The sequence below is a fragment of the Kogia breviceps genome, chromosome 10 (genome assembly GCF_026419965.1).
Source record: "Kogia breviceps isolate mKogBre1 chromosome 10, mKogBre1 haplotype 1, whole genome shotgun sequence".
In the NCBI taxonomy this organism is placed as follows: domain Eukaryota; kingdom Metazoa; phylum Chordata; class Mammalia; order Artiodactyla; family Physeteridae; genus Kogia; species Kogia breviceps.
The window spans coordinates 2,553,062-2,566,228 of record NC_081319.1 but is presented as its reverse complement, the minus strand read 5'-3'; the positions used below and the strand labels follow the sequence as shown (position 1 = coordinate 2,566,228).

The 13,167-nt window shown below is 59.6% G+C and overlaps 1 protein-coding gene across 10 annotated transcripts in view; it reads left to right on the top strand.

The window, feature by feature from the left end:
• Positions 1 to 13,167, top strand: part of IQSEC1 (IQ motif and Sec7 domain ArfGEF 1) — a 311,767-nt gene that overhangs the window by 244,268 nt on the left and 54,332 nt on the right. Inside the window, exon 1 of one of the 10 annotated variants that reach the window (XM_059076704.2) lies at positions 5,609 to 5,734. The exons of the other annotated variants lie outside the window; for them this stretch is intronic. Coding sequence (XP_058932687.1) covers positions 5,670 to 5,734 — 65 coding nt within the window. The 5' untranslated portion in view covers positions 5,609 to 5,669. Of the gene's footprint in view, positions 1 to 5,608; positions 5,735 to 13,167 lie in introns of those variants that run through there. 10 annotated transcript variants of the gene reach the window in all.

Here is a 13,167-nt window from a genome sequence, read left to right as displayed (position 1 = left end):
GAGTCGGAGGTTGCCGAGCAGTGGAAGAGGGCAACCCAGGAAGTGGGAACAGCATAAGCAAAGGCACTGGGGCAGGAAACTGCTTGGTGCATTCTGGGAGTCACTGTATGGGAGGGATGGTAGCTGGGGATGAGGCTGGAAAGAGTCAGGGGCTAGATGTCACCAAGGTAGTACCCGAGCAGGCAAATAGTCTGATTCGCGGTAAACAACCCCTACACCACCTCCGGGTGACCCCAGGCTCCCAAGATAAGTTATCCCAGAGTCATTTAGTTTACTTTGTTTAGTAAGATTAGGGAAGTCCGTGATTCGCAGAGATTTCTATGAAAACTGGTTGAAATTTTAAAAAATCACTTGGCTCTTAATAAGAGCAGCTTTATTTACCTGGGAAAGTTCTCGTCTGGGGGGTTGACTGGGCTCCCAGAGAGATCACGCTACAGAGTTCTCTGTTCTGTGCAGTGTCTGTGGTTTTTCATGGCATCCGACGCTCAGATAGATAAGTTCCATTCCGTACGGAGCCCACGACTCGCCCACGCCCGGGCTGTATGATGGACAGTCCCCGTCCCTGCCATGCCATCCCAGCCGTGGGGGGCTTGTGGCCCGGGAGGTAGGACGCTTGGGCCAGGGTCACTGTTTCTAGGACCTGGCCACACGCCTGCGCTCACCCCTTTGTCTCTCTGGGCCTCAGTTTCCCTGAGGAAGGCGGAGTGAAGGATTGGGCTGGAGGGAGGGTCGCAGAGCTGTGGCTGTGACATGTGGAGGATCCTTTCAGTGATGTGAAGAGTAACTTATTGGTGATCCACAGACACTAGGAGGGCAGCTCGGATGGACTTGACCACAACCTGCGTTTATGGCTGTCATAGGACACAACCTCTCACGGAGTGGCCCGAGAGGCGGCTTCAGTACAGTCTGGCATTTGGGCTCTCTGCGGACTGGCTCTGGTGGGCTTCAGAGTCTCCTAGAAGATGCTAGAAGACCTGTAGCCCCTTGGATTGTTACGTCTATTGTGGATTTCTTCATTTCCCTGGCTTTTTAAAAAATTATTTAAAACTTTGCAAACACCGTAGTTCTAAAGGGCTCCTTCCTCCTTCCCACCCTGTGTCCCAAGCTTAGAGGGCAGAGGCGTGTCCCCAGGAATCTCTGGAACCCCCGTTTCCCTTCCCAGAGGCAACCACCAGTACCCGTTTCTTGGGTCTCCTTTAAGAAACAGTCTGTGAGCGTATCATGCTACATCAGCATACTAGTGTTCTGTGTGTTTTATCGTCTGTACATGTCACATTTGTCTGGACTCCTTGTCACGATGTTGTGTCTCAGACCTTTTGCTGCAAGTGTGGACGGTGCTGCCGCCGTTCTTTTAACGTAGGGCTCCTCCGTTCCGCAGTTTACACAGCCAGTTGACAGGTGCTGCCCGTGTCCTTCTCCGCGTTCTGCTGTTACAAACAACTAAGACCCTTGGACCTGTCGTCAATGTGCACCCGGGCAGGTAGCTGTCTCTGTAAGTATCTGTTCCGAACAGTGGATGGTCCCATCTTGTGGCCACGTGTCTGAAGGTTGCCTGGCCTGGCCCTCTCGTTTTGATCACCATCTTCCCCGTGACACGTGGACTCTCTTTCCCAGATCTCATCCACAGCCCTGAGGCAGGGAACTGGGGGTTGGCTGAACAGGCAGAGAATTCCGGTGGAGCCTAATGCAAAACTCCCTCAGGGGAGCTTCATTATGTCGGGCTGACAGACCTTTTCTGTGGAGAGCTAGACAGAAATAGTTCAGGCTCGCGAGCCATAGTCTCTCTTCAACTTTGTTGTGGCACGAAAGTATCCATAGACAATGCATAACGGAATGAGTGTGACTTTGTTCCAATAAAACTTTATTTAAAAAAGCATGCAGGGGGCCGGACTTGCCCCCAGGCCTTAGTTTGCATTTGATTGATTTGCCTGAGCACCTCGGTGTCCCAGCCCTATAGTGGGCACAGGGGATGCTGCAGAGAATGACGCAGGCCGGCTCTGCCTGGCAAGGACGGGAAAGTTCCTCTGCCCCTGGCAAGGAGCCGGGGGGCATGTAAAGGGAGTTTCTGACTTGGATTGGGGGCCAGTCAGGGTGGCTTCCTGGGTAAGGTCACATCGAAAGCTGAAACCCAAGTCCTGGCTACCAGCCAGCACAGCGGGGTCACAGATGGACGGCTCTGGGAGACGGACTGCAAAGGTTGGCCTTTGGGGGCACGCGTGCCACATGTCTGGTCAGAGGAGAGCAAGGAGGCGGTGGAAGACGGGAGGCTGTCAGAGGCCCAGGAGGAGGGGATGAAGTCAGGTTGGGGGCGTGTGAAATGGGCCAAGGCAAGTAGGTTAGGACTGAAACCCAGGACGGTACAGTGAAACTAAACATTTTCATGCACTTCTTGCATCTTACAGCCTCGTAGGTGGGCTCCTACTCACCTCTCAAGGCCCAGCCTAAATGTCCCTTCATCTTCAGAGCGTCTTGCGGGGCACAGTTACAGGCGACTTCCTCCAGACTATCATAACATCACCCCCAGGGACACTTGTCACGGCAATGTCTCCCCCCTGTGCCTCAGACCAGCAGCATGGAATAAGCACCGATGCATGTTTGCGAAATGAAAGGGAAGGACAAGGTGAATTAGCCAGCGGAGAGGTGGCTGATGAGCCTCACTGTACAGCTGCGGAAACTGGGGCTTAGAAGCCTAAGCAATTTGCCCAAATGGCACGCGTAAGACTTCTGCCCGGTCTCGTCATTTCTGCCCAGCAGAAAAATTGACTTTCTCTACCTCTCCAGGCTTGGCTTTCTCACTTGCCTCACGATTCCTTAAATTATTAATCTGTGAGGAAATGAACTGAGAGCCAGAAGCAAAAGTCACGCTCCGCAGGAAGATAAAAGGAGAGAACGAAGAGGCATTTGGTTTCCAGGGTCTCCATCCTCTGGTAGGCCAAACACTTAACGGGGAGACTCAACGCCCTCTTTCTAAATCCCAGCCGGAACTATGTCGCCAAGACTATCCTGGCGGGCGGTGAGGCCCTGGGCCTGGAGAAGTGCCTGGAATTCTTGGAGAATCCGGGTCGCGAGGCGGTCAGAGCCAGCGTCTGGAGCACTCCAGCAGCTGAGGGGCGACTCTCTTGGCTCCATTTATTACAGCCTATTTTTAGAGGGCAGTTCAAGTGGGGGTGGGACTTCTCCACCCCCCCCCTCCCCAACTGGACTGTTTCAACCCTATCAACTATATCCCCTCCCATGTCCCCACCCCCAGCCAGGATGCAGCGTGTGAAGGTCTTCTCCTTCCAGAACCTTCTGTGGAGGGGCTTTGGTCCTTCTTGGTCCCAGCGACCCTAGTAGCTGTGAGGTGACACCTCACTGTGGTTTCGATTCGCGTTTCCCTAATGACTAGTGACGTTGAGCAAATTTCATGTGCTTATTGGCCATTCACATATCTTTTCTGGAGAAGTGTCTGCTCAGATCCTTTGCCCATTTTCTAACTGGGTTATTTGCCATTGTATTATTGAGTTGTAAGAGTCCTTTATCTAGTATGGATACTAGACCCTTATTTGATGCATAATTTGAAAATATTTTCTCCCGTCCTGTGTCTTCATTGATTTTTATTTTATTTTTTTCCGAATGATGACCTTTATTGTTGAAAAGAAAAATGCTCCCACGCGTCTGATTTCGTCTTTACTTAGGGCTTTAAACACCCAGCTGGTTGTTTGTAGAACCGAGGCCGCCCGTGCACCCTGTAATTTTTCCAACCTCGCGGGTCGAGGCCCCGGCGGTCACGGGGGTCAAACAACGCCAAAAGGCCTCCGTCGTCTCCGCGACCCACTTGGGGACCCCTGCCCGCGCAGGCGGCGCACGGGACTTCCTTCGCGGGTCTTCATTTATTTCTAACGTGGCAAAGAAAGCGTCAGAAGTGAAGAGGAGGCATGTGGAGATGGGCTGTGGATTCCTGCCCAGCCTCCTGCCTGGGAACCCTGGAGCGCTAAACTGGCGCTAGGGCTTGCCCTTTCTTTTTTTTTTTTTTTTTTGCGGTACGTGGGCCTCTCACCGCTGTGGCCTCTCCCATTGCGGAGCACAGGCTCCAGACGCGCAGGCTCAGCGGCCATGACTCACAGGCCCAGCCGCTCCGCGGCATGTGGGATCTTCCCGGACCGGGGCACGAACCCGCGTCCCCTGCATAGGCAGGCAGGCTCTCAACCACTGCGCCGCCAGGGAAGCCCAAGGGCTTGCCCTTTCCTGGCCCGCCAGCAGGGCCAGCCCAGCCCTCTTCCTCCGCTGTTCCCCACCCTCCCCAGTTTCCCATCTGGGAATAATGCTCCTCATCGGGCCCGTTGTACCACCCCCTCCAAATGAAAGAGTCAGAAGGGCAGATGCCCCTGCGTGCGTGCCTTCCCGTGGCTTCCTGACCCCTGCAGACCTGCCGGCTGCCTGGCCCTCCGGGAGATGTCCCTGCGGGTGGGACGGGGCCCAGGACAGGTGGGGTTTGGATCGTGTCTGTCTGCTTGAGGTCTCCCAACTACATTTGGGCATTCCACAAGTGTGGGTGCTGGGCACTGTGCCTGCCTTCAAGGAGGAGCTGGAGGACAGACAATACAAAAAATGTGCAAACTGAGAACAGCAAGGCATGACTGCTTCTAGTAGGGAGAGCTGTGCAGCCTGGGAGCCGGGAAGGTGAGGCAAATCCTCTCAGAGTTAACCCAGTTAAACTGAGCCACAGTTTCCTCTTCTGGAAAGTGGGGTCAGCAATAACGCCACCTGCATCACAGTGTTGTCTGGAGGACCAGATGTCAGTAAAAAGCTCTAAAGTGCTAACTAGTATGACTTTAAGCTTGCCATGGGGGTCTGGAAGTTGTCTCTGGGTGAGGGGAGGGCAAAGGGGTGGGTGGGCTTAGGGAGAAAGAAGCTGCTTCCATCAGATCCTACCCAAAAAGTCCCCGAAAGGGTATCCCCAGCCTCAGGGTGGGACCCACTCCCCTACCTCCAGGGCAGGGGTGTCAGAGCCCAGACCCGCACTGTCTGGGAAAGCAAAAGCCCCGTTTTACAGACCGAGGCCAAAGTCAGGAGTGGCAGAGGTTGGCGCCGTTGGCAGAGGAGAGGCTGCAGTTGGCTGGTTTGGGGTTTTGTATTTGTTGCGCTTACACGCTTGGGAGGGACGTACGGCTAGTGGGGGCTCCGTCTTGGAGGGAGTGCGCGGTCCTCCCAGGAGAGGGCCCGTGTCTGGGACGGGGGATGATGCTGCCTTGGGAGAATCCCGCTCCAGTTCGCGGCCCCGCCCCTCGCTCCCTCCCGCCCGCGGCCCCGCCCCTCGCGCCTTCCTCCCGCGCCCGCGGCCCCGCCCCTCGCGCCTTCCTCCCGCGCTCGCGCTCGCGCCCACGGTCACGGCCCCGGCCCCGCCCCCGCCGGGGCCACATTCCTCCGGCCTGGCCTTGTGCTGCGCCAGGCGGGCGGCGGGCGGCGGGCGGCGGCGGCGGGGCGGACTCGGCTGGCCTGGGGCTCGGACTTGGGGTCGGGAGCGCCGGGAACCTGCGGGCGCTGGGCCGGGCGACCCGAGGTGGTCGCGCGGCGGGCGGGCGGGCGGGCAGGGCGCGGGCGGTCGGGTGTCGGCCCGGGTCCGGCCGCCGCTGGCCCGGCCTGGGTCCCGGGCGCCCGGCCCCGCCAGCTCCTCCTCCGCGGCCGCCATGTGGTGCCTGCACTGCAACTCGGAGCGGACGCAGTCCCTGCTGGAGCTGGAGCTTGACAGCGGGTAAGGGCCGGGGCGGGGCGGCCGGCTGAGCGGGGTGGGCTTGTGCGGCCGTGCGACGCGGGTCCGAGCGAGTGTGAGCGAGGGGTTGGGGGGTTCCGGGGGCAGCGCTCCCCGCCAGTGTGCGTGCGGGCCGGGAGCGGCCCGAGAGCGGGGTGGGGGGGGGACGGTGTGCGTTCGCGCTCGCTCTTCAGCGACTGTCGGATGGGAGTCCGTGTGGGCGAGTGTCGTGGGGAGACCACTGGGAGCTGGTATCCGGCGCAGGCGTCCCGCAGGCGGCCCGGGAGTTTGTGGGAGGGAGCGTGGCCAGCGGGCGTCTGTGCTGTGTCTGGTGGCGGGCCGGCCGAGGTGTCAGGGAGTCCTCGCACAGGCCTGTTGATGCTGGACCCTGGTCCTGTGTCCGCTGTGTCTGGAGGCCCCCGGGGAGAGTGTGCGGGGCTGTGCGCAGGTGCCCGGGTGTGCTCTGCTCTGGCGGGGACCCCCGGGAGTGCGCCGGGGCACCTGGAGCAGGAAGGTCGAGCTCTGTGTGGCTGCTGCGGTGTCTGAGCGGGGCTGCGAGGGGCTCGCCGGTGGGGTCGGGGGCGTCTGTTGACGTGTGTGTGGTGCGGCCCGGGATGGAGTCTGGCGGGGACGAGTGTGTGCCCCAGAGATCGTCCCCGTTCTTCTTCGGGGCCTGCGGGTGGCTGGCTGAGCATCCAAGGGCCTGTGTTTCTGGAGAGAGCGGGAGAGAGCGCGTGTGTGCTGGGAATATCGATTTCCTCGCTCTGCCCGCCAGCACAGCTGCCCCCTGAGCTGTCGGCCGGCCCACCGGGGGAGCAGGGCTGTGGGGCGGAGGGGATTTGTTGACAAACCGTCTCGGCTCGTGTCAGGCCCCTTGCGGCGGGAGCCCACCTTCGGCCGTCTGATCTCCGAGTTCAGAAATTCTGCAGTGTGTGTCCGGCAGGTGCGCTGCGAACGCACGTATGTTCCTCTCTGCGCCCCCCAGCCTCTCCTCAGGGGCCAGGGCCCTGGGACTGAGGCTCCACGTGGGGTTGTGGGGTGTGGTTCCCAGGAATCCGTGGCTCCTTGCGTCTGGGGTGGAGGCCGGGCCGGCTGCAGCTGCCGTGCGCAGCTGTCCGCCCCGTATTCCTTTGCGTTCTTGTCCTTGGGGTACGGCATCCCCATGCTGCAGGGGAGCAAACTGAGGTTGAGCCTTCTGTCGTCGGCGCCAGGGCTCTGCGGTGCGAGTGCCTGCTGTATACAGGCCCTGCTGCAGGCACTGGGGACACAGCAGTGAGCAGAACTCAGAGTCTTTGTCCTCCTGGGGCCACAGGCTGGCGGGGACGCGGTAGTCGGCACGCTCTGCTGCCTGGGCCTCCTCCATCGCCGGCAGAGAGAGCCTGAGGGGTCTCTCCGTCCGTTAGGACTTGTCCGGTGCCACCCTTCCCGTTGGGGTGTCCGTGGCCACCTCTTCTGCATGTTCCTACGTCCTGCACCTCTTCTCGTTGGAAGTCCCTCCGTGTAGCCAAGTCTGAATCTTCCAGATACGGAGAAGCCTGCTTGGGCCCCTGTGCGGTCAGAGCTGGTGAGGAGCAGCTGCTCCTTGGCGTCCGCCGGGCCAGGTGCCCTGGAGATTAAGCCCTGCTCAGGCCCAGCCCGCAGCGCCCCCTCGGGCCTCCGAGCAGGTGGGGCCCATTTGCTACGGAGTGCCTGGGGGAGGGCGGGAGAGGATCAGCCCAGCCCCGGCCTGCGGAGGCTTAGCAGGGCGCTCCTTGGGCTAGCCAGCTTGCCCCCAGCCCAGAGTCCTTCCGGGAGGGCCATCTCCCCTTCTCTGAACACAGAGAGGACCCAGCAGGCTGCGGAGGCCTCGGGACGCCCCCAGCGTGTAACAGGTCCGAGGCAACCTGTCCCAGCACGGCCGCGCCCCTTGGCCAACAGCGTGCCTGGCACCTGTCCTGGGTGCTCTGCTCTTTGAGCCTCTCCCACCCTACCCTTCAACATGGGCACACGGAGGCAGGGAATCCAGAGACATGACCAGAGTATTACAAGGCGAGCCCAGAGTAGAACCCACACGATCTGATGGAGGCCTGCAGAGGGTCCCTGCCGGCCCTGCCGCCATCCTTGGGCTTTTTCGCTCAAGGAAGTCGGACTCTGAGCTGGTTGTGCTAATATTTACACACAGCTTTGGTTCCGAGACACGGACAGGACTGCCAGCTGCACGGTCAGACAGCGTGGTGACTGGACACATAGGTCCTTCTGGAAGGGTATGGGCAGGACTCCAGGCTCCAGGAGCTCAGTGTACACGTGTGTGCGTGTGCGGGTGTCATCCGGCCGGGCTCTGGAATGTGCCATCGTGGTTTGCTGGGAGAATCCGTGGGTCCAGGGCGGCTCAGGGCGTCAGGAAAGAAGGGCCTGGGGAGGCGGACAGACGTTATTCCAAGCCCCGTCTCAGCTCTGTGAGTTTATGCAAGTTTCCACACCCTGCGAACCTCTGTTGACCCGTCTGTGGCAGGGAATGGGGCTGCTGGTTCACAGAGGGGCCCGAGGCCCTCCCGGTGGGCGGCTAACAGCCCTCGCTGGGCTGGCTGCCCCAGGTCGGCTCTAGGTGCTTCCCACCACCAGGGACCCATTGGATTTTCTTCCTTCCTCTTTTGTAAATTTCCTCTGCATTATGATGACGTTTGGAATATCCGCCCAGTAAGCACCGAGGCAAGGCGACGGCCGGGGCTGCTGGGTGTGGACCCAGCCAGGGGAGAGTCCTGTGGAGATAGCCCGGGCGCCCTGGAGCCGGGTGTTCCTGGGGGGCGGCGGGGAGGGGGTGCCGAGGCTGTTGAGTGTGATTTATTATTTGTTCTCAAAAAGCAAATCGTAACGAGTTTAAAGGCCATTACAGCTCTTGAAGAAGTCATCGGTCTGGCCTTAGAGGATCTGGCTGTTCCTACTGCGTGAGTGGCTCCTGAGGGGAAAGTGGTGGCACCCGTGGTGGAGGACGTGGCATGGTAACTGCTGCTCTTCTGGCTGCCGTGCCTGCGCTTGGGTTGGGCGTGTGCCCCCGAGCCCCGGGCCGCGGTCGGTGCTCGGCCGTCGTGGCGAGCCGCGCACCCGTGGTTGTACATGCTCTCCGGCCCGGAGGGCGCTTTGTTCTCGGGAGAGGCGCGTGCGGCCCCAGGGGCAGCTGCGTCCCGCCTCCTGTGTTCCTTTATTCACTCACCAAACGGTCGCCGAGCACCTGCTCTGCCAGCCCCTGGGCTCGACGTAGGGGGGCCAGGTTACCCGTGTGAAGCCGTGAGGAGTCCCGGGGCCTGGACCTTGGCCTTGCACAGAGCCCTGACTCTTCCCAGCTGCGTGACTTCAGACATATTGCCTCCCCTGTCTGAGCCTGGATTTTCTCATCTGTGAAGTGGGACCCCAGAGTACACCGTGAGGCACCTGCAGCTCTGCCTGGTGGCTGAGGACCCCTGGTACGAGCCCAGAAAGGAGCAGCAGCCCTTGGCCCATCATTACCTATCCTCATTGCTTTCCTCCTTGCCGGTTTTTGGCGTCTGCGTGGGGCGCTGGGCCTGGTCCTAGTTGCTCTGACTTTTAATAGCTTTTAATGCCTTATTCGTACATGGCTGTAGCTTCTCTGCTCCTGGACGGAAAGGACCGTTCTCTCCATTTCATTTCCTTGCTTTGCAGTTTCCTAACACGGAGACAGTTTCATGTGAACTTAAGGCCCAGGTGTAGAACCATAGCCGGAGTCCCCTCCCTCTTTGTATAGATGGGGAAACTATGACGACATTGTTTTTTCCTCTTTGTTCAAAGGTTGGTATAATAATAATGATAGCAGCGGTTGCCACTTGGTGAACTCTGTATGAAGTACTTAGTCCTCAAAGCAGTTTACGAGAAGGAGCTTCTGCTGGGCCCAGTTTTCAGTTGGGGGAAGGTTACACGCCTTGCCCGGGGTCCCCAGCCAGTAACCCCGAGCGCTGAGCTTTGAACTCGGTCCGCCTTCCTCCGAGGTCTGCACTCCTCACCGCCAGGCTCTGCTCCCTCTCGGACGAAATGACCTTCAGCAAAATATGTCACATCGCAAATAGAACCTTTTGCATCTTTCCCAAACCACAGAACGGGAGTCTAGCATCCCCTGCCGTGAGGCTTCCCAGAGTGTCCCCAAACGCGCCAGCTATAGGCAGGTTGATGACACCTCTCTCCATTCTCCTAATATCTTGACAGACCCCAGAGCTCCTTCCCCAGACACTCCAGCAGGATGCCGGAGGATGCCCTTGGTCCCAAGTACTTGCCGCATTTTGAGGGTGGCACGCTTACCCCCAGGCCAGTCTCGGTGTGGCACGGGGTCTCAGGGACAATAGCCAACTGCCCCTGACTCGCCGAGGGGCCCGTGCGGACACAGCTGGCCTGTGCGTGGTGAGGAAGCCCAAGGGCATGGCCTCTGACGTCATGAGGGGACACACGCACATGTGGGCTCTTGAATTCCATCCCATGGGAGGCGAGAAGGACCATATTTAAAAAACTGGAAAATTTGAAAGAGTCCCAGCTGGGAGGCAGCCTCCTTGTCTGGGTTTCCCGGAATGGCTGTGGCCCAGGCAGGGTCCGCATCTGTCTGCCAATGGGTGCGCTTTCTTCCCGACGCCTGAAGAGGGAAGACGGAAGCAAACGGTGTTTGCTTTTCTATCTCTGGCCGGGAGGCTCGGTGGCGTGAGAGCTGGACGCCGTCGTCCGAGTGAAACACGGTGCCTCACTGGGTTACAGAAGTAAGGGCTCAGTAAATATCAGTTATGGGTCATTGTCAGTGTTCTTATTTATCCTGACTATTATCCTGATGACTCCAGAGAGAGGAGGTGCCCCTGGGAGCCCTGGCCTCACGCATCACGTCGCGTCCCCTTTCTGGGCCTCGGTTTCCACCTCTGTGAAGGCCGCGGGGCCCCCATGGTCATTTGCTGAGGGGAGGATGGTTGGTCCAGTGGTTGGGGGGCAGGTACTGTAGCCTGTGACCCCTGCCCTGGGCCTCACACTCTCTGTGATCCCGGGAATGTTCTTTAGCCTTTCTGTGCCTTGGTTTCCCCGTTTGCGAAAGGTGAGTGACAGTAAGAGCTCATTACATGAGTTGATCCACATAAAGGGCTTAAACGTGTAACGTGAACACCTGGTAGACGGTAGCTTCTCACTCTCTCAGAGTTGAGGGGTTCCACGGTGCTGTTCCTCGACAGGAGCGGATGGCCCCTCTTTTTGGCTGCGGGCAGGGCCAGGGCTGCTCGTGGTGCGTGGCGGCCGTGGCCGGAGGACCCAGGTGGCAGCCTTGGTGAGGGGTGAGCCGCCCCGTGGGCTTGTGTGTGTGCCCCTAGCCTCTGCTTACAGCTGAGGCTTGAAACCTCCCACGGAGGATGGACAGTGGAGTGTTTTGCCCAGAGGCTGGGAAACGTGCAGCTGGGCACCTGCAGGGAAGGGGGAGGGCTTGGCTGGGTTTGGTGGGTCTGGAGTTGGCGCAGGTTTGATCCAGACTGGAATGGGCCACAGCATAAAAATGGTAATATCTGACACCCGGGTGGCCTTCGAATCTTACACACACTTATCCGGTTTGAACCTCCCAAGAGCCTTGTGAAGTAAGTAGCTGGTATTAATTCCCATTTTACGGACAAGGAAACTGAGGTGAGAAAATGAACATAACCTATTTAAGTATTGTACAATATAGATTTGGTCTTCAGGTTAAAGTATATCTTTCCTCCTCCCTGACCTCGTTGTGGCGAGGGTTTGGGCTTTCAAGAATGGAGGATGAGGCAGAGGCAGGAAGGGGCGGGGGGCAGACAGGAATGAGTGGGACACCCCCCCCCCAACCCCAGGCCAAACAGCAGCACTGGGTTCTCGCAGCAGCCACGAGTTGAGAGCAGAGCCCGCCTCGCAGTGGGCACGGCACCCTTGCAGCTCTGGCTAGTGGCCTGGCACCTCAAAAGCATGTTTGCTGGCCCATGAGGTCACCCGGGAGGCCACCTGGCGTGAGAAGGGCCCTCCAGGTCCCCTGACGGTGTCAGGAAGGCTCCCCCGCGGAGGGGCTGGTGGCAGTTGTTCAGGAACTGCCGGCTGCTCCCGGGTTCTTATGAATCGGTCTTATTTCCCCGTGTAGACCCTGGACAGGCCCCAGGGTAGCTCAGTGCCGTGCTGGGGCCTGGGCTTTCCTCTGCCGTGAGAGGGGCGAGGTGCGGCCCTGCAGATTCGGCTTCTCTGTTCCCTCCGGCCTTGACTTTCTCAAAGCCATAAATCACATGGGCAGGGTTTGGGTTTTCTCCCCCATGCAGTAAAGATGGCAGAATGTCCGAGGACGATGATAGGCCTTGATGTAGACAGCAGATTCTTGGCACTGTTTTAAACTCTTTCTTATGGAAAACTCCAAACATATACAAAGTAGAGAGAATGGCCTAATGGCTCCCACAGGCACTTTTACTTCCTTGCTCCCGGATTATTCTGAGGCAGATCCCAGACATTTTGTTGATTTTAAATCAAGGACCTGTCGTGCGGTCAGCCTCATGTCTGGCAGTGGAGGTGTCGTGTGGCTGGGGTGGGTCCCTAGGGAACATCTGCGTTCCTCCAATGGCCCTTGGCTGTGGTGGCCCAGCCTGGGAACCCAGAGCCTGGCCCGCCCGGTTTCCGGGCCTTGAGACCCAAGTGACGCCAGCCCCCGGGGGAGGCCAGGCCCGCGAGGCCCCTCCGTCAGGTCGTAGGGTGGGATGCCCGAGGCGCTGGCCTTCACCCCGCAGGCCCCCAGGCAGGACTGGGCTCCCTGCTCGGTGTCCCCACGGGGCCCTGCCTGCTGCCCCGGGGCTGCCCTCGCCCGGTGGTGGCGTAGCAGTGGCCCCCGCGCCCCCGTCCCCCCCCCCCGCCCACAGTGGCCTCTCATCTCGCCTGGCCTCTGGGTGGCCTGACACGTGGCCCCCAAGTGCTCTTTCCTCTGGCTTAAGAGACATCCACACGCACCACGGCAGCTCCTTCCAAGCCCTCGTGGCCAGCCCTCTCCCACCCGGGCCTCTTCCTCTCTGCGCTGCAGCTTCTAACCTGGCTCCTTACGGCCTCCCCCTCCCCAGATCTCCCCGCCCAACCCTGGCTCGGGCTCTGGATAGAAGGCTGGAGTCATCCTGACACCCACCCACCCCCTCCCCGCCCTGCATTGTGTCTCAGCCCGGCACACGGTGGGTGCATAGGAAATGTGACTTGGTCTGGTCCTTGGGAACATGTTAACATGTCGCTGTCACCGCCCCGGCGTCTGACACAGTGCCGGGCACACGGTGGGCCCGCGACCAGGTTCAGTGAGAAAGCCACAGTGTGCCCCAGTCCCCGGGCACTCCTGCTCCGAACCGGTGCCCACCCACTCGGCGCACCCCGCCCTCTCCTCAGGCAGGAGCTGCGCTTGGGTCACACGGTCTGATGCCTGGTCCTGAGCAAAGGCCGCTCCTTAAGGTCTCTTC